Source organism: Perca flavescens, chromosome 21 (genome assembly GCF_004354835.1).
Source record: "Perca flavescens isolate YP-PL-M2 chromosome 21, PFLA_1.0, whole genome shotgun sequence".
NCBI classification, from domain to species: domain Eukaryota; kingdom Metazoa; phylum Chordata; class Actinopteri; order Perciformes; family Percidae; genus Perca; species Perca flavescens.
In genome coordinates this window covers 246,069-268,568 of record NC_041351.1, presented here as the reverse complement: position 1 = coordinate 268,568, position 22,500 = coordinate 246,069, and the positions used below count along the sequence as shown (strand labels likewise).

Sequence of the window (22,500 nt, the reverse complement as noted above, 5' to 3'; positions counted from 1 at the left end):
AAGATCTTTTCTCGGTGTCCTTTAAAAGGATTTGCGTTAACTTGTTATTACCATGTTCATTTTGACAGCCTTTTAAATTTTTATCATCTTATTAAAACCCAAACAGAGGAGACCTAGAATTATTATTATTATTATTATTATTATTATTATAATTAATGTTTTGATTTGTGTTTTAATTTTTGTAATATATATAAAATGCTGCATCCCTGATTATCACTCCCAGTCTCTGCTACCCTTTAGTGTAGTATTTATATATTTATACATAAAATACTTTGTCTGAGCTCTATGCTGAGAAGCTTTAAGATGTTGTCAGAAGAAGCAGAAACAGATCCAACTCACGGCCTCTGAGGAAAAACTAGGTGTGTAATAATTGTTTAAAAGAATAGGAAAACAGCGCCAACTATTGGCCGATTGACAAACACCAAATTTGGCAAAGACTCGGGAGTGTCATGGCAAAGAAGAATCTCAGCTTTCGTGTGATAGTATTTACTTTGGATGAGAAATGCTAAACTGAAAGAAGGTCAATGTGTCACCTGCGCTCTTGGTGTGCTCGGTCAAAACATAAAAAAATCACAAAACTTCGACCAAAACGTCAACAAAAACATCGCCAAAATGTTGAAAAAGAGGTCCAAAAAGCTGACAAAAATTATGACAAAAGTGGGGGGAAAATGTGACGAAAACGGAATTAATAACGTCTAAAGAATGCTGCAAAAAAGGTCAAAAAAGTCAGCAGCAATCACGGCAATATGCAGAAAAATATTTTAAAACGTCAACAAAACCATCCCCAACATGTTGCAAAAGAGGTCCAAAAAGCTGACAAAAATGACGAAAAAAGTGATGACAAAAGTGTGGGGGGGAAATGCGATAAAAAAGGTCATTAAAAACATCTAAACAATGCAGCAAAAAAGGTCCAAAAAGTCGACCGCAATCACAGCAAAATGTGGAAAGAAATGTAAAAACGGTAACGAAATGCAGCAAAACCGTCTAAAAACTGACGTAGAAAACAGACAAGGAGTTGTGTGAAGTCTGTCCTGAGACTCTTTAGAAAAGAGAGGAATAAAGGAAAGTGCTGTGTGTGATTGTAAGTTAGTTAAATTGATTCATCAGCACTTATTAGATTTGATGCGTTAGTCATCTGGTTGAGATCGTTTGGAGGCAGGAAGGAGCTGCCGATCACTCAATGGTTCATGTGTTAGAACATTAATCTGCTCCTCCCTCCCTTCATCTCTCCTCTCCCTCCCCCTCTCTTCTCCTCTCTCCCAGGAGGAATCTCCTCTCTTCACCTCCCCCTCCCAGCCTCCCAGCCTCTCACATAGGCACCAATTTGGGGGGAGATTCCCCCGCAATATTTACAAGAAGTAGATTCATCCACCCTTAAAAAATACCAAAGACAAAAGCCGTAAAACTAACCGTTCAGGATTATGTTTCCAGACGCAGCACACGTCACACACACACACACACACACACACACACACACACACACACACACACACACACACACACACACACACACACACACACACACACACACACACACACACACACACACACAGACACACACACACACACACACACACACACACACACACACAGACACACAGACACACACACACACACACAGACACACAGACACACACACACACACACACACACACACACACACACACACACACACACACACACACACACACACACACACACACACACACACACACACACACACACACACACACACACACAGACACACACACACACACACACACACACACACACACACACACACACACACACACACACACACACACACACACACACACACACACACACACACACACACACACACACACACACACACACACACACACACACACACACACACACACACACAGACAGACACACACACAAACACACAGACACACACAGACACACACACATACAGGGGGGTGATGAATTGAACACTAAGGAGAAGAATGTATAAACATAAGAAGGATTAAAGACGTTTGCACCAGAATTTGTTGCAGAAAAAGCAGAAATGAAAAAAGGAAATAAAGTGTTTGACGCTCAAAATGTTCTGCTGGAGGATTCCCCCGATGGATGGATGGAGGGATGGATAGATGGATGGATAGATGGATGGAGGGATGGAGAAATAGATGGACGTAGGGATGGATAGATGGATGGATAGATGGATGGAGGGATGGATGGATGAATGGAGGGATGGAGAAATAGTTGGACGTAGGGATAGATAAATGGAGGGATGGATGTGACAGCCTTAGCCTTTCTTAAAGAGAGAAGTGGTGATATTCCAGCGCTGTGTTCTTTCACCCCCCCGCCTGCTTGGTGAAATGCATGCTGGGAAGGTCTCCTGTGTCCTGGCGGCGTCCAGTGAACGGGAAACATGTCAGGGTCAGACTCGGCTGCACCAGACTTCTGCTATTTAAAGGCTGCAGCTTTTATTAAAGAAAGCTGAAACTACCCTTTATTCTGGGTCTCCACATGAATAAAGGATTATCTAATCTAATCTAAATTATTTTAACAAAAAATGTGGATCAGTGTTTCCCAAAAAGCCCAAGACGACGTTCTCAAATGTCTTGTTTTGTCCAAAATTCTAAAATCTTCAGTTCCCTGTCCCACTAAAACATATTGTGATGGAAATTTCTTGCAGCAGCAGAGTTCAGTAAATATCAATGATAAAAATGAAAACAAATAAAGACTGTTTGAGAATTAAACCAAAATCTGGTCTTTGAGCATTTATTATATTTTGCAAAATATGAGAATACAGATTCACAAGTACACGCAGTACAACTGAATGAGCATTTCTAAACTAAAATCTAAACATCACATCATCATATAGTCAAAACCTCTCTTAAGCCACCCCTCTCACTTTATCTTTTAGCCTGGCCATAGTTCAAAAGAGGACATCATGAAAAGTCAAACCATCCTCACCTTGCCCTCTGCTCTCTGTTCCTAACATCAGCCTAAACATTAGTTTATCTCAGGAGGCAGAAGGAGACACGGTTTGTGGCCTTCTCCACTTTGTCTGTTAAAAAATAAACAAAACGAGAAGCTAGAGTTTCTTAATAATAAAACTCCTAGGCTGAGAGTTCATGGCTGCAGCTGTCCCTCTCTGGTCTTTAAGAGTCTAAGAGGAAGGAACAGCACTTTGTGGAGGTTTAAAACAATCTTTAAGCAAATGGTTAAAAGCATTAATCAATAACGGTTAAAATAAAATTTGCCACCACAGTCCACCCTTTTGATTACAAAATAATCACACAAAATAAATTTTACTTTTAAAAATTCAAACCTTATTATAAAATTGATCACATAATCAAATTTTACTTCTTAAAATTTAAAAATTCAAACATATCTTAGAATTAATCACATAATCAACCTTTACTTCTTAAGATTCAAACTTATGGATATAATTTTCAATTGCTGAAATGCTGTTTTTGAAAGAGGTACAAAAAAAAAACCTTTTTAATAGTAGCAAGTGTTCACGTCTAAGTAAAAATCATAAAACTAATTTTAATCAGTCTCACACAGTATCAGAAACGGTGTCCAGGACCTCATCATCATACCTGGACATACAAAACCAGTCAGAGGACTCAGTATTCTGAAGTGCCTGATACTGTATCATGTTTACCATGAAGATGGAGGAGACCATTTTCTTGACAAGTGGGATTATGCAGCATACACAGATCAGGAAACCAAACATCAAAGTTATTAGTGGTGCAACAAATCTAGCTAACCAAGCCTTCCATCCCCCTTGAAAAACCCAGGCCCACCAGTCCCATCCTGCATTGTGTTCTGGGACGTCCTGTGCTTTGAGATTAGTCAAAAGAAGGTTCAAGTGGTGAATGGTGTCAGTGATGTTTCCTGAAATGTCTGGGATGTGCGCACATTTACATACAGCTACCCGTGTTGGTGAGGGTCCCGTCCCGCATGTTGAGCCTCGCTGTCTTTGTTCTGAGTGAAGACAGACAGAAAATTTCAGGAGTCATGAAGATGATGATGATGTCCCGTCCCTCAGGTTGAGCCTCACCGTCTTTGTTCTGGGTGAAGACAGACAGAAGCTTTCGGGGGTCAGCGGTTACATGACGATCTCCATCTGAAACCGACTGTGAGAAAGTTTTAACGCGATGATCCTCAGTCAGTTTAGCATCTCGTAAAACGATGATGAAGATGAAGGTTTTCTGTCCGTCTTAATACCAGATATATGGGAGTTTTTTGGGGGTACAGTCTCCTGTCTGCAGCTTCTCTGGTGTGTGCAGCGGGGGATTATGGGATGGTGGCGTGCTGTCAGTCATGCGGCGGCGTAGGTGTGATTCTGGTTTGGGAGGGAATCTCATTAGCGGCTGAGTTTCAGGGTGACTGACAGCAGAATAATGTTGGGGCCCCCAGAGGCCCCGAGAGAGTTTGACATGTTAAATGTATGAATCAACGGAGAGACGGAGCTGAATATTTCTTCCTGCAGTGACCCTGAACGCACCATCTGCACAGATTCGTATTACATGCATAATGGCGAAATAAAAACACAGATTTAAACTAAATGTTTTTATAGGAGGCAGAAACAAGCAGCAAAAAACTTTGACAAGGGGCAAACACTTGAAAAATGCATGACAATGGCAAAACAATGGCAAAAAAAGGCAAAATGGGTGATAAAATAGACAAAAACCTGAAAAAAAGTTGTCAGAAATACTGACAAATCGACAAACATCGACAAAAATCTGAGTCTGAATCTATGTAGGAGACATGGGAGTCAACGGAGAGATAAAGTTTAGCTTAATATTTTATCTGCAGAGTGTGACCCTGAATACACCATCTGCACAGATTCGTATGACATGCATAATGGTGAAATAAAAAGACAGATTTAAACTAAAGATTTTTATAGGAGGCAGAAACAAGCAGCAAAAAACTTTGACAAAGACTTGAAAAATGCATAAAAAATGTCAAATGGGCAATAAAATAAACAAAAACTTGAAAAAAAGTTGTCAGAAATACTGAAAAATCGAAAAACATCGACAAAAATCTGAGTCTGAATCTATGTAGGAGACGTGCGAGTCAACGGAGAGATAAAGTGTAGCTTAATATTTCATCTGCATCAGTGTGAGCCTGAACACACCATCTGCTCACACACACAAACAGCTCGTTGTTTAAATTAAAGTACTTCACATTAAATAAAACATTAATGTTGCGGCCGACACGGTTAGGCTCTGGAGTTTAACATCTCCCTCTGTTTATAGACGGGGTCAGTAGTTTAAATTATTAAAAAGTGACAAAAAGCAACCAAAACTAAATAACATGTTTCTATTTGGAGACCAGATTTATTATTATTATTATTATTATTATTATTATTATTATTATTATTATTATTATTATTATTATTATTATTATTATCTATAGTATTAGGAGTAGTTGTATTATATGTAGTTAGTATTAGGAATTGTATTATTTCTAGTATTAGGAGTAGTTGTATTATATGTAGTTAGTATTAGGAGTTGTATTATTTCTAGTATTAGGAGTAGTTGTATTATATGTAGTTAGTATTAGGAGTTGTATTATTTCTAGTATTAGGAGTTGTATTATCTGTAGTATTAGGAGTTGTATTATTTCTAGTATTAGGAGTAGTTGTTCTTTTGTAAATTAAACTCAATGTTTCTTTCCTTCAGAGTCTTAACGAGAAAAGACTTAACAAGATTCTGTCTTAACGAGAACAAGAGAAAATTCTTTAATAAGAAGAAATCAGAGCTTGCTGATATGTGATTGGTCAACACGCTGGGCTGGCCTGTGATTGGTTCAGAGTCCTGGGCCGGCCTGTGATTGGTTCAGAGTCCACGCTCACTGGGAAGAGCAGCACGTAATTATAAATGCTAATTAGGTTACTTGAATATGTAAATAAGCTCCGTCATTCAAAGAGCAGAAAGAAAACAAACACTTCCTGTTATGTCAAATTACTTCCTACATGTTTTTAAATGGCAGGTGATTGGTTGGTCACTTTACACACCTGGAGCATTACAAATAAAATACTTGAAAATGTGAAATGCCGCTCACCTGGGAATAGTCATACCGGCAGGTAAACAGTTACGCAGTCTAAGGCTTTTATTGTGCAAAGGCCAGAAGAGAAGTGAGTTATTAGTTGTGGAGTTCCTCAGGGTTCTGTATTTGGTCCTTTGTATTTTCAATTTATTTTCAACAACAATCTGTTAACTTAAATTTAGTTACATATGAAAGTTAAAACAAATAAACTTCCGGTTTCACACGGGACACATCAGCGTTTGGCCCACTTTAAACTGCGTCACAATACACAATAAGTCACTAGAGAATAAATAAAAGGATGAATAGACCTTTTTTACTGCAGATATGTTGACATGTCATAGTAGGAAAAGCACAGGTGTATTCAGACCCATTAATGATGGCTGCATTCCACTTAGGAGAGACCCTGTTATTAAACCATTAATGATGGCTGCATTCCACTTAGGAGAGACCCTGGTATTAAACCATTAATGATGGCTGCATTCCACTTAGGAGAGACCCTGGTATTAAACCATTAATGATGGCTCCATTCCACTTAGGAGAGACCCTGGTATTAAACCATTAATGATGGCTGCATTCCACTTAGGAGAGACCCTGGTATTAAACCATTAATGATGGCTGCATTCCACTTAGGAGAGACCCTGGTATTAAACCATTACTGATGGCTGCATTCCACTTAGGAGAGACCCTGGTATTAAACCATTACTGATGGCTGCATTCCACTTAGGAGAGACACTGGTATTAAACCATTAATGATGGCTGCATTCCACTTAGGAGAGACCCTGGTATTAAACCATTAATGATGGCTGCATTCCACTTAGGAGAGACCCTGGTATTAAACCATTACTGATGGCTGCATTCCACTTAGGAGAGACCCTGGTATTAAACCATTAATGATGGCTGCATTCCACTTAGGAGAGACCCTGGTATTGTGCATGCTGACTCACTTGATAGAACTGAGCCATCGTTAAGGTTATCAGTGTCAGCTGTGCTGTTCCTGTTATGACAAGTCAACATGTCTCCTGTGAAAAAGGTCCATTATTAAATCCATAAAGCACTGCTGGGTTAACAGCAGTCTGATCAGATTATTTATTAATTATCCGTAAAACTGAACCATCTGAGTTTTATACATCTGGAGTTACTAATCAGGGCGATCAGTCTACAGAAGTTATTAGCAGACACACTCGCTGCTGGGTGAAATAAGAAACTCTTAATAACCTCCTCTTCTTCTTCTGCTCTCTGTGATGAACAACAGAAGAAGAACAGAAAAAGAAGAGAGTTGTCTGTTTTCATTTAGTGTAACATGAGGAGGGAGAGATGACGGACGCTTCATTATCTCTTTAATTATCTCTACTCTTTACTGTGTGTGTGTGTGTGTGTATGTCTGTGTGTGTGTCTCTGCGTGTGTGTGTGTGTGTGTGTGTGTGTGTGTGTGTGTGTGTGTGTGTGTGTGTGTGTGTGTGTGTGTGTGTATGCGTGTGTGTGTCTCTGTGTGTGTGTGTGTGTCTGTGTGTGTGTGTGCGTTTGTGTCTGTGTGTTTGTATGTGTATGTGTGTGTGTCTGTGTATTTCTGTGTGTGTGTGTATGTCTGTGTGTGTGTGTCTGTGTGTGTGTGTGTGTGTGTGTGTGTGTGTCTGTGTGTGTGTGTGTGTGTGTGTGTGTGTGTGTGTGTGCCTGCGTGTGTGTGTCTGTGTGTGTGTGTGTGTGTGTGTGTCTGTGTCTGTTGTGTGTGTCTGTGTGTGTGTGCGCCTGTGTGTGTGTGTGTGTGTGTGTGTGTGTCTGTGTCTGTTTTGTGTGTCTGTGTGTGTGTGCGCCTGTGTGTGTGTGTGTGTGTGTCTGTTGTGTGTGTCTGTGTGTGTGTGCGCCTGTGTGTGTGTGTGATTGACAGCTGACATTAAGTTGTTTAGCAGTAAAATGTCAGAGTCTGAATATCTCTGTCGTTCAGTTTGACCCTGTCTGTCTGCCGTAGGAGGAGGAAGTTAAATCTCCTGTCAGATCTCAAATCAGTTTTTATCCACTTCAGCTTCTTAATATGAATCAGTCGTTTAAATCACTTCATTGTAATGTTCTTTCACCGTCTTCCAGATAATTCTTACCTTCTGAGTAATGTTTGTGCACTTTTTATACATGTGAATTGAAATGAATAGCTAATGTCAAATATTTGCAAAACTCAATCCAACGGAAAAAAAACAACAGAACAACCCAACAGAACAACCCAAACAGAACAACCCAACAAAACAACCCAACAGAACAACCCAATAGAACAACTCAACAGAACAACCCAACAGAACAACCCAACAGAACAACACAACAGAACAACTCAAACAGAACTACCCAACAAAACAACCCAACAGAACAACACAACAGAACAACCCAACAGAACAACCCAAACAGAACAACCCAACAAAACAACCCAACAGAACAACCCAATAGAACAACCCAACAGAACAACCCAACAGAACAACCCAACAGAACAACCCAACAGAACAACCCAAACAGAACAACCCAACAAAACAACCCAACAGAACAACCCAATAGAAAAACTCAACAGAACAACCCAACAGAACAACACAACAGAACAACTCAAACAGAATAACCCAACAGAACAACCCAAAAGAACAACTCAAACAGAATAACCCAACAGAACAACCCAACAGAACAACCCAACAGAACAACCCAATAGAACAACCCAAACAGAACAACCCAACAGAACAACCCAACAGAACAACCCAACAGAACAACCCAACAGAACAACCCAACAGAACAACTCAAACAGACCAACCCAACAGAACAACTCAACAGAACAACTCAACAGAACAACCCAACAGAACAAACCAACAGAACAACTCAAACAGAACAACCCAAAAGAACAACCCAACAGAACAACCCAAACAGAACAACTCGAACAGAACAAGTCAAACAGAACAATCCAACAGAACAACTCAAACAGAACAGCCCAACAGAACAACTCAAACCGAACAACCCAACAGAACAACTCAAACAGAACAACCCAACAGAACAACCCAACAGAACAACCCAACAGAACAACTCAAACAGAACAACCCAACAGAACAACCCAACAGAACAACTCCAACAGAACAACCCAACAGAACAACCCAACAGAACAACTCAAAAGAACAACCCAACAGAACAACCCAAACAGAACAACCCAACAGAACAACCCAACAGAACAACCCAACAGAACAACTCAACAGAACAACCCAACAGAACAACTCAACAGAACAACCCAACAGAACAACTCAAACAGAACAACCCAACAGAACAACTCAAACAGAACAACCCAACAGAACAACCCAACAGAACAACCCAACAGAACAACTCAAACAGAACAACCCAACAGAACAACTCAAACAGAACGAATCAAACAGAACAACCCAACAGAACAACCCGACAGAACAACTCAAACAGAACGACTCAAACAGAACAACTCAACAGAACAACCCAACAGAACAACCCAACAGAACAACTCAAACAGAATAACCCAACAGAACAACCCAAACAACAAACACATAACCCAACAGAACAACCCAACAGAACAACCCAAACAGAACAACCCAACAGAACAACCCAACAGAACAACCCAACAGAATAACCCAACAGAACAACCCAACAGAACAACCCAACAGAACAACCCAACAGAACAACCCAACAGAACAACCCAAACAGAACAACCCAACAGAACAACCCAACAGAACAACTCAAACAGAACAACCCAACAGAACAACCCAACAGAACAACCCAATAGAACAACCCAATAGAACAACCCAACAGAACAACCCAACAGAACAACCCAACAGAACAACCCAACAGAACAACCCAACAGAACAACCCAACAGAACAACCCAAACAGAACAACCCAACAGAACAACCCAACAGAACAACCCAAACAGAACAACCCAAACAGAACAACCCAACAGAACAACCCAAACAGAACAACCCAACAGAACAACCCAACAGAACAACTCGAACAGAACAAGTCAAACAGAACAATCCAACAGAACAACTCAAACAGAACAACCCAACAGAACAACTCAAAACAGAACAAACAACCAAACAGAACAACCCAACAGAAAAACCCAACAGAACAACCCAACAAAACAACTCAAACAGACCAACCCAACAGAACAACTCAACAGAACAACTCAACAGAACAACCCAACAGAACAAACCAACAGAACAACTCAAACAGAACAACTCAAAAGAACAACCCAACAGAACAACCCAAACAGAACAACTCAACAGAACAACCCAACAGAACAACTCAACAGAACAACCCAACAGAACAACTCAACAAAACAGCCCAACAGAACAACTCAAACCGAACAACCCAACAGAACAACTCAAACAGAACAACTCAACAGAACAACCCAACAGAACAATCCAACAGAACAACCCAATAGAACAATCCAACAGATCAACCCAACAGAACAACTCAAACAGAACAACCCAACAGAACAACCCAACAGAACAACTCAAACAGAACAACCCAACAGAACAACCCAACAGAACAACTCAACAGAAAAACCCAACAGAACAACTCAACAGAACAACCCAAGAGAACAACTCAAACAGAACAACCCAAACAGAACAACCCAACAGAACTCTACAGAACAACCCAACAGAACAAACTCAACAGAACAACCCAACAGAACAACTCAAACAGAACAACTCAAACAGAACAACCCAAACAGAACAACTCAACAGAACAACCCAAACAGAACAACCCAACAGAACAACTCAAACAGAACAACCCAACAGAACAACCCAACAGGACAACCCAAACAGAACAACTCAACAGAACAACCCAACAGAACAACCCAAACAGAACAACCCAACACAACAACCCAAACAAAGACCAATGAAGAGAAGTTAAGAGAAGATAACTCAATCTTACTTTTCTGAGTCACAAAGCAAACTAGTATAGCCTTAGCTTTAAGCCTACTATCCTTCTGGTGAAGAGTGTGACAGGCCGAGATGTTTTTGCCATCGATTGACATGCTTTGTTTTTCAAAAACCTGGATGACTTGTTGTTCCAAAGATTGTAACTCTTGCACTGGTGCGTCCTCACCTTCTGTTAGTGTCGGACGTTGCTCTTGCATAAGTTTGATGTTTGGTCTCCAGTCCAGTTATAATCACATCCTCCATCCGCGCGTATTGTTCCAAGTCGTCGATCCTTTTTTCCAAGTCCTGTATGTTCTTGTCCTTTTCCTTGATAAGCGTTTTAAATTGTGTAACCTCAGTCATTAGTTCAACAAGTTTTGTTTGTTTGGCGAGTTATCTCCTCAGTCATAAAGCTAAGAGAATTTTTGATCTCCTCCATTTCCTCTTCCAACGCTGTACCTTGTTTTGCTCTTGGCATCTTCCTTTGTTCTGGTTTAGCTGGCATGCTAACACATGTTGGTAACTTGTGTGAGAGTGGTTAGGACTCTTTGTTCCAGATTTAGAAGAAACACCAGCAGATATCTCTTGTTGAAGGCAAATGCAATCACGCTATGTCGAGGCAAATTTATATTTTTTAAGTACAAAATATATACAATACAGGGAATAAATTCCAAATATTACAGAAGTAAGTGTACACGACGGTATGTTGAGGATATGTCTTGTATAACTTTATGATACAACTACGAGCATTTGGATCATATGGACACCCGACACCTTTCTGCCCTTTTCAGACCATTTCTGTGTAACAAATTATCTGGCACTTTAGGTTAAGTGATGATATATATATATATATATATATATATATATATATATATATATATATATATAAGTTTATATATACATATATATATAAACTTTCCCACTCCAGTTGCATTGTGGGAAATGTAGGATCCAGTTTTTCTGGACTAGTGTCAGGATATGTCCACATGTTCTGCTTTAATCTCACAACAACTGAACAGATCGCTACACTGTGTGTGTTATAACAGCTGGTACTTTGTTCTTCTGCATGTGACACACACACACACACACACACACACACACACACTGACTGCCTTTTTATAGCTGGAGACAAAATGTGTGATTTTGCGTACTTATGAAAAGTCATGAAGTGTGTGTGTGTATGTGTGTGCATGCGTGCGTGTGTGTGTGTGTGCGTATGTGTGTTTTTTTTGGTGATAATAGCTGTTAATTAGCTTCATGTTCAAACCAGCCGCGGATGTTAATTAGCAGAAAACCTGTCCAGCATTTGGTGTTAATGAGATCCTCACACACACACACACACACACACACATGCACACACACACCCACACACACACACACACACACACACACATACACACAAACATACACACACACACTCAGCTGTCAAACGTGAACTCTGTTCCGTCATGTTTAGTTTAATTTAACAAGAAAATTTCTTCAAACTAAATTCAGAGTTCCTGACAGAGACTCGTAGAGCCGCACAAAGCTGAACACTAAAGAAAATAATATTTACAGACAAACTAAAAACCGACCCATGTGTTTTTAGTCTGACCTGGAGTTTAAAACAAAGGAACAACAAAAGACAGACATTAAAGATCATGAAACACGCTAAGAACATGCTAAGAACACAGGGAGCAGCATGTTGGAGCATGACAGCTTCTCTGTTCTCCAATTACAGCAAGGTCAAAGATTCATCATGCTAATCGTGTGTGTGTGTGTGTGTGCGTCTCTGCATGTGTGTGTGTCTGTGTGTGTGTGTGTGTGTGTGTGTGTGTGTGTGTGTGTGTGTGTGTCTGTGTGTGCGTGTCTGTCTGTATGTGTCTGTTTGTCTGTGCGTGTGTGTGTGTCTTTATATTTTAATTTGTTTAAGATCAGAAAACAAAAAGGACATCCTGTACATTAGCAGGTTTCTTCTCTTTTCTGTTCTTATAAAATCAGAAAAATGTTCAGTGTCATCAAGAATAATGTTGTTATAAAACACACAGACTCTCTTTCTGTTTCTTTCTGAGCAGAATACAGTTCAAATGTTATACATTTTTTATATTTGAGGGGTTATGGTTGGCATACACTGTGTCTGGTTGAGAAATCACAGATATTTGTTCCCATGAGTCCCTGAGACACAGAAACATGTCATCAATCATCTAATGAGTAGTTTTATTAACAATATACGAAAGAATGAACCAAAAACATAAAACCTCCATCTTTATAATATATTAACCAAAGAGGGACATACCTCCATCTTTCTAATACATTAGTCAAAGAGAGACATACCTCCATCTTTATAATACATTAACCAAAGAGAGACATACCTCCATCTTTATAATACATTAACCATAGAGAGACATACCTCCATCTTAATAATACATTAGTCAAAGAGGGACATACCTCCATCTTTATAATACATTAACCAAAGAGAGACATACCTCCATCTTTATAATACATTAGCCAAAGAGAGACATACCTCCATCTTTATAATACATTAACCAAAGAGGGACATACCTCCATCTTTATAATACATTAACCAAAGAGAGACATACGTCCATCTTTATAATACATTAGCCAAAGAGGGACATATCTCCATCTTTATAATACATTAGCCAAAGATGGACATACCTCCATCTTTATTAACCAAAGAGGGACATACCTCCATCTTTATAATAAATTAGCCAGAGGGACATACCTCCATCTTTATAATACATTAGCCAAAGAGAGACATACCTCCATCTTTATAATACATTAGTCAAAGAGAGACACACCTCCGTCTTTATAATACATTAACTAAAGAGAGACATACCTCCATCTTTATAATACATTAACCAAAGAGGGACATACCTCCATCTTTATAATACATTAACCAAAGAGAGACATACGTCCATCTTTATAATACTTTAGCCAAAGAGGGACATATCTCCATCTTTATAATACATTAGCCAAAGAGGGACATACCTCCATCTTTATTAGCCAAAGAGGGACACACCTCCATCTTTATAATAAATTAGCCAGAGGGACATACCTCCATCTTTATAATACATTAGCCAAAGAGAGACATACGTCCATCTTTATAATACATTAGCCAAAGAGGGACATACCTCCATATTTATTAGCCAAAGAGGGACATACCTCCATCTTTATAATAAATTATGTGTTTAGCCATAGGAGTAAAAAAATGCTCAGAATGCGAGGGGCTAGAAAGTAATATTCAGTTGGTTGTCAAATACAATTTCACCGCTAGATGGGAGAAATTCTACCACAATGTAGCTTTAATTACAGAAATAACTGTACAGCTAAATCATTAAAAAGAAAGCACCGTATGTATCTTTATGTATTTTTAATGTGTGTAATAGTTTATTTTTAAGATCTTTTTTTGTTTTCTTTACATATTCGAAATTCGAATTCAATCACAGAAAACTGTCAAAATCTTAAAACATTTGCGGAGCAATCAATCATCTCCTTCATTGAATGATGTACTGGTGTGTGTAGTGGTTGAGTATTTGTACTGGCTGTGATACTCTGTTACTCTGCTGTGAAACAGGAAGTGGTTTCTGTCTGCGTGGGTTATTAATGTCTCTGCTGCTGACTGACAGGCATCATTAATTATCTCTCATTGGGATTCAGAAACATCGTTAACAGCAGCACCTTCTGCTCATTTACATCTCAAACCCCCTAAACACGTCATTCATTCACCTTCATGTGTTCACAGTCATGTGGGAACAGGTGTGTGTGTGTGTGTGTGTGTGTGTGTGTCTCTGTGTGTGTGAGAGCGTCATCTCACATTCCCTTTAAGAGCAGGCGCGCTGGTTTTGTGGCGGATTGCTATTTTGACAGCAGATTTGCCTAGCCTTTAATATTTCCTCATTTATGTCATCAACACACCCATGATTCATGGAAATGTTGTGTAAAACACAACAAGCCACAAAGAATGCTGCGACTTTTTGAGGACTGTACTGTAAAATGCCTCCTGACCTATCCGAACACCTAAAGCACATTTTCAGTAATATTTTTCCTTGTGACCTTACTGACTTTAGACTAGCACCACTGACTTTAGACTATCACCACTGTCTTTAGACTAGCACCACTGACTTTAGACTAGCACCACTGACTTTAGACTAGCACCACTGACTTTAGACTAGCACCACTGACTTTAGACTAGCACCACTGACTTTAGACTAGCACCACTGACTTTAGACTATCACCACTGTCTTTAGACTAGCACCACTGACTTTAGACTAGTACCACTGACTTTAGACTAGCACCACTGACTTTAGACTAGGGCCACTGACTTTAGACTAGCACCACTGACTTTAGACTAGCACCACTGACTTTAGACTATCACCACTGACTTTAGACTATCACCACTGACTTTAGACTAGCGCCACTGACTTTAGACTAGGGCCACTGACTTTAGACTAGCACCACTGACTTTAGACTAGCACCACTGACTTTAGACTAGCACCACTGACTTTAGACTAGCACCACTGACTTTAGACTAGCACCACTGACTTTAGACTAGCACCACTGACTAGGGTTTTTCCTGGTCTGTGGCAGAATTGTTTTCTGAAACTGCAAAATAGCACCAGGTTGTTTGCGCCTAAAAACACCTCCTCTTTTTGCTGAACCGCTGAACCGGGAGCACAAATACATTCCCTAATTTACCGACATGTGTCTGTGGAGGGAAAAGTCTGCTGTGTGTTGGGTGCAAAATAGGAATGATACATGCGTCTGTGTACAAAGTCAATTGCTCTGGGTGTAAGATAAAGCCCTTTCAATCTGAAAACCAACGTGAGAAGAAGACAGCAGCTGCTTTAAAGTAAAGATGAACCTGAAACGCTGAGTTTAAATGGCTCGGATCAGATTAACAGCCAGCGCTGCCTCCGGCACGTAAATCACACACACGTAAGCACACACACACACACACACACACACACACACACACACACACACACACACACACACCTCTCAGTGTGGAGTTAATTTGCTCCATGAAGTAGAAAATGTACTCGCAGTGTGAGGAGGAATTATCCTGATGGTAATGTACGGCCACAGAGAGAGAGAGAGAGAGTGTGTGTGTGTGTGTGTGTGTGTGTGTGTTTGTGTATGTGTGTGTGTTCAGTGTCAGTTTTAGTGTGTGTGACTTCCTTCTTCCTGGAGATAAAATTGCGATGCGTCCTAATTTCCTGCTCGTAAATATGAGCAGTAATAGAGTGTGTGTGTGTGTGTGTGTGTGTGTGTGTGTGTGTGTGTGTTTCTGTGTGTCTGTATGTGTGTGTGTGTGTGTGTGTGTGTGTGTGTGTGTGTGTGTGTGTGTGATTGTGTGTGCGTGTCGGGTCTTCCCTGCTTATCAGGTAACAAATTGAAAGCTTAATCTGTCCGTCGAGCAGATTTACGACGACGATCGCTGGCTCAGAGGACGATGAAATAGACACAAGAAAGAGACAAGAGGGGAGGAGAAGTAAACAAGGAGAAGAAACAGGGGAGGAAACAGGGAAGGAGACAAGAGGGGAGGATAAGTAAACAAGGAGAAGAAACAGGGGAAGAAAGAAGGAAGGAGACAGGGAAGGAGACAAGAGGGGAGGAGATGTAAATAAGGGGAGGAAGCAGGGGAGGAAACAAGGAAGGAGACAAGAGGGGAGGAGATGTAAACAAGGGGAGGAAACAAGGAAGGAGACAGGGAAGGAGATAAGAGGGGAGGAGAAGTAAACAAGGGGAGGAAACAAGGAAGGAGACAGGGAAGGAGATAAGAGGGGAGGAGAAGTAAACAAGGGGAGGAAACAAGGAAGGAGACAGGGAAGGAGATTAGAGGGGAGGAGAAGTAAACAAGGAGAGGAAACAGAGGAGGAGACAGGGGAGGAGACAAGAGGAGATAAGCTGGGGCACTAAGATAGAAGAGGAGAAGTGAGAGGAGGCGAAGAGGTGAGAGGAGATATGTTGAGTCTGAAGATAAGATAACCATCAGCTGCTGATGCTGGGTGGTTACCACGGCGATAAGTCTGTGTGTGTGTGTGTGTGTGTGTGTCTGTGTCTGTGTGTGTTTGTGTGTGTGTGTGTGTGTGTATAGAGGCCTAGCTGTCTGCTGCTCCTAATATACTCAGGATGAATTAAATACCATTTCATTCTACTGTGTGTATGTGATAATTTGGGAATAGTTAATTTGTTGTTTGATTATTTTCTTACTCATTAAAGCCATCCAGTCCCGTGTAGCGTCAGCTGTTCAGTGTTCACGCGCAATTTCTTCACCTTTTAAAGTTAATTTAGATGTTGTACATTGATTAGAGATTAATAATCTAACTCTCTGTTCAGGTGCTTGGAAATAACACTTATATGTGACTTAGAGCAGTGGTTCTCAAACAGTTTTCCATATTGTACCCCCTTTGAATTATTATTTTAAGCCAAGTACCTCCTGACCAGCGCAAAATTAAAACACCAGTCTCTATAAAGAGGTAAAATATACATCTCCAGCAGTGATTGACTAAACAACTACCTTTTTTAAAGAAAAACATTTAAATTCTACATTTCAAATGTTTAGAATCCATCACTTAATAACCCTCCTGTTGTCCTTGGGTCAAATGTGACCCGTTTTCAAAGTTTCTATATCAGAAATCTGGGTTTTATTCAATCAAGTTTCCCAAAAATAACTGAATGAAGTTGGCTAGAAGCCTATATGTAACACAGAGTTGGGTTATAATTTATACTTTATGCTTTACAAACAGGCAAACCAGAGGAGGAAAGCATGTCAGTACGTAGGAAAGTGCATCGAAAGTGTCAAAGAAAGCCTCCAAAGCATTAAAACCGTCCAAAAGAGGTTCCCAAAAACGCCAAAATTGTCAGAGAAAAGCATCAAAAGCGTTAAAACTAAAAGATAAAGTCATAAGCGACAAAAAAAGCATCAATAAAATTTCAAAATATGGCCGACGGAAAGACAATATGAGGGTTAATTCATTCATTGATATAGTTTAATTATTTTAGGAATTATGCATGACATATTTTTAAGTTAGCATTTTTGCAAAAATGTCACGTATTCCCTGCAGTACTCCCAAGTACCCCTAAGGGTAGAGGTACCCCCCTTTCAGAAACACTGACTGATAAGGTAAAGTTTTTTAACTTATTTCAATATTTATGTCGCTCTGTGGTCGGGTTGGTTCAGTGGGTAGAGCAGGCGCACATAGAGGTGTATACCTCGCGGAGAAGGTCGAGGGTTCGAGTCCGACCTGTGTTGATTTCCTGCATGTCTCCCCCACCCCTTTTCATATCTGGCTGTCCTGTCCATTAAAGGTGGAAATGCCCAAAAAACTCTTTCTGATGGTGGGCTAAAATCATGAGTATTTCCTTATTGATAAATCTGATGGTGTATATTATGATTAGGTCATCAACCACAGCCAAAATACTCAGTAAGTAGAACATCTGAGCTGATCCTGTAAATTATCGTAAATGTACTGCTTTAATCTCTGAATATTACCCACGGCCTCCGGCTCTGTATTATATTTATTACCCTTTAATGACCCTAATATGTTGTCATAGTTTAAAATGTTGTTTAGAGATTAATAATATCACTTAAGGATGGTTTGAATTGTTGAAACATGCTGATCGTCATTTACAAGGTTGATGTGCCTACAGAGCATCTGTTCATTGTGTGAGTGTGTGTGTGTGTGTGTGTCAGCACTTTGTCCTTCTGTAGCCTCATTAGAGACAAGCAGCAAGGAAGGCTGGGTAATCAATACTGCAGAGCCCCTCGGAGACTTCTGTCTTCTTTTGTCCTTTATCCGTGTGTGTGTTTACAACCCGTTACCGTGGAAACACCTGTGATCCCCTCCCATCCAAACATCAATATAACCATGAACAACAAACAATAAACAAGCGAGGATCAGCCCAAAGTTCAGATTCATGTCAGATTTACAGGCAAACCTTTCAAGAATAAAGTTAACACTGATAATCACCAAACCCACCAGACTCCATGTAAATAATCAGGACTTTTAGCGTGTATAGAGCCATCATATCTCCACCAGACTCCATGTAAATAATCAGGACTTTTAGCGTGTATAGAGCCAGCATATCTCCACCAGACTCCATGTAAATAATCAGGACTTTTAGCGTGTATAGAGCCAGCATATTTCCACATGTAAATGGTTGAATTAAGGGTTTATTTCAAACAAACCAGAGTGGTGATTGTTGGAACAGTGGAAAGATGAACCAAGACGGCTTTTGGTTTTATTTAGTTTCTGTCCACTTTGAATGAAGTGTGTTTGACGATGATAAAAGTACTGATTCTGGTGGGTTTGGTGATGGGGATTTTTGATGTTTATGTGAACAAAACGGTTGATATCTGTAGGGAACTTTCCACAATGTTGTCTGAAACTAAGAATAATAATCTGAGGGTCGGTGACAAAAACACGCTTTTAGTGGACCCAAACTGAGACTGCCTGTCTGTCTGCCTGTCTGTTTGTCTGTGTGTAGGTTCTTCCTGAAATTCTTCCTAAAGTGTAACCAGAACTGTCTGAAGAATGCTGGAAACCCACGAGACATGCGGAGGTTCCAGGTAACAAACACACACACACACACACACACACACACACACACAGAGACACACACACGCACACACAAAAAGATGAATTCATTTCCCAAAGGGCAGGTCGTGGCTTTGGAGGACCTGCCCATGATGCATTGCAGTGGGGCGGCCCGAGGCTTATTGCTTTGCAGATATAATATGAGATGTCAACTGGAACTGTCTGTCTCTCTTTCTCCGTGTTTAGCCTACCCTCCATCATTAAAAATCTTTAAGAAATACAGAGAACATTTCTCTGCTAAACTCAGGTGTACCAGCCTCTGAAAGGACCGTCACCTCACTGGGCTGATTTAAGGTTCTACGTAGTCTCTACGTTGTAGCCTTTGTCAGTGTCCTACACCGTTGTGAGGATTTATATTTGTGCGCCTGTGTGTGTGTGCATGGGAGTGTGTGGTAGAGCCAGTGAGAGCGTGATGGGATTAGCTTCTCAGTGAGTACCGACTCTGGCAGTGGAGGCAGAGAAACAAAGTGTCTTTGAAGAAAAGCTTATCCTATCCTTAATTTAGTGTTGTTCACGGTGAAGGAGAACCTAGAAATAAGGAGTTAATATGTTGCTACCGAGCCACGGCCAAGTGGACCAATCACAGTTGTTGTGGTCTGCGTCGCTGAAGTTGCATTTCTAGAGAGATGCACGTAAGCTACGGCATAGGATACGTTTCTAGCCACGTACCTACGTATGTACTCACCAACGTATCTACCCACATACCTGTGCACGTACCTACGCACCTACATATGCACGTACCTATGCATGTACCTATGCACGTACCTACGCACCTACATATGCACGTACCTATGCATGTACCTATGCACGTACCTACGCACCTACATATGCACGTACCTATGCATGTACCTAAGTACGTACCTACGCACCTACATATGCACGTACCTATGCATGTACCTATGCACGTACCTACGCACCTACATATGCACGTACCTATGCATGTACCTACGCACCTACATATGCACGTACCTATGCATGTACCTATGCACGTACCTACGCACCTACATATGCACGTACCTACGCACCTACATATGCACGTACCTACGCACCTACATATGCATGTACCTATGCACGTACCTACGCACCTACATATGCACGTACCTACGCACCTACATATGCATGTACCTATGCACGTACCTATGCATGTACCTACGCACCTACATATGCACGTACCTATGCATGTACCTACGCATGTACCTATGCACGTATATACGCACGTACCTACGCACGTACATATGCACATAGCTATGCATGTTCCTACGGACGTACCTATGTCGATATGCACGTACCTATGTACTTTCCCACGTTGTATTTCTGTTTTTATTTACATTTCATAGCATTATGTCTTTTCTCCGACAACTTCTGGTGGATTTAAAGCAGTTTAAAGTGTTAAATAGTTTTGGGCTTTGTTGGATATATCTCATTTTAGCTAACCAAGGGATCTGACCACAACACCATTATATTAAATTACATAGCATCGTCTAAAATGTTCTGTGCTTTTACTGTAGCTACACACAAAAACGTTCTGTTTTTTAATCACGGGAAAACAGTCCAGGTAATGAGCTGCCAGAACTTTTTCGTTTTATTTTAGATTTATTTCTTACTCCTGCTTTCTTCTTCTCTTGTACCCAAAGATCAGGAGCCCTGTTCTGTCTCTCTGTCGGTTTTAAATAAAGTTTTCTGTCTCCGTTTGCAGGTGGTGGTGTCTACGACAGTGAACGTAGACGGCCACGTTCTCGCCGTCTCCGACAACATGTTCGTGCACAACAACTCCAAACATGGCCGCCGAGCCCGCAGACTGGACCCGTCTGAAGGTACACAGGTTTAAAATCTCCATCCATTCATCCAGTCATTCATTCATTCATCCATCAAATCATTCATTCATTCATTAACCTTTATGCAGCGGCCCTCATTTACAATGACATTGGGTTGCAGAGACAAAGACAACAGGATGCAAAATAAATACAACTATATAAAGCAATTACAAGTACACACACAGACACACACAGACACACCCACACCACACACACACACACACACACACACACACAGACACACAGACCCACCCACAGACACAGACAAACACACACACAAACATATACAGTAGATACACACAGACACAGACTGATTGATTGATTGATTGATTTGATTTTCCCATTTCATTATAAAATACGATACAACTATGAACCATACATTAAAAACAAAAAGTCAGGATAACACAATAAAGGCTTATTTCCATTGTGGTCCCAAGGGGAAGGGGGGGTGTGAGCAAGTGGCAGCAGGTCAAGCATCACACACACAGACACACCCAGACACACACAGACACACACACACACACACACAGACAGACACAGACAAACACACACACAAACATATAGACACAGACAGACACACACACACAAACATAGACAAACACAGACACACACACACACAGACACACACATACACACACATACAGACACACACAGATGCACACATACACACTCATACAGACACACACAGACACACAAACACATACAGGCTATAGCAGAGTAGAAGTAGAAAGTGGCATGAAAAGAAAAAACTCAAGTAAAGTACAAGTACCTCAACATTTGGAACGGTACAGTACTGGAGTACATGTACTAGGTTACATTCCCCAGCTGGTAACACGGAGCAGAGACGCTGATGTGGCGCAGTTAGTTGTGTGAAGGAGTTAGTTGTGTGAAGGAGTTAGATGTGTGAAGGAGTTAGCTGTGTGAAGGAGTTAGCTGTGTGAAGGAGTTAGTTGTGTGAAGGAGTTAGTTGTGTGAAAGAGTTAGTTGTGTGAAGGAGTTAGTTGTGTGAAAGAGTTAGTTGTGTGAAGGAGTTAGTTGTGTGAAGGAGTTAGCTGTGTGAAGGAGTTAGTTGTGTGAAGGAGTTAGTTGTGTGAAAGAGTTAGTTGTGTGAAGGAGATAGCTATGTGAAGGAGTTAGATGTGTGAAGGAGTTAG

The 22,500-nt window shown here is 40.6% G+C and overlaps 1 protein-coding gene across 5 annotated transcripts in view; it reads left to right on the top strand.

Annotated features, from left to right (window-relative positions):
• Positions 1-22,500, top strand: part of ebf3a (EBF transcription factor 3a) — a 59,909-nt gene that overhangs the window by 8,876 nt on the left and 28,533 nt on the right. For all 5 annotated transcript variants that reach the window (XM_028568005.1, XM_028568002.1, XM_028568006.1 and 2 more), the window contains 2 exons: positions 19,423-19,504; positions 21,229-21,346. In XM_028568005.1, coding sequence (XP_028423806.1) covers positions 19,423-19,504; positions 21,229-21,346 — 200 coding nt within the window. The remainder of the gene's footprint in view (positions 1-19,422; positions 19,505-21,228; positions 21,347-22,500) is intronic.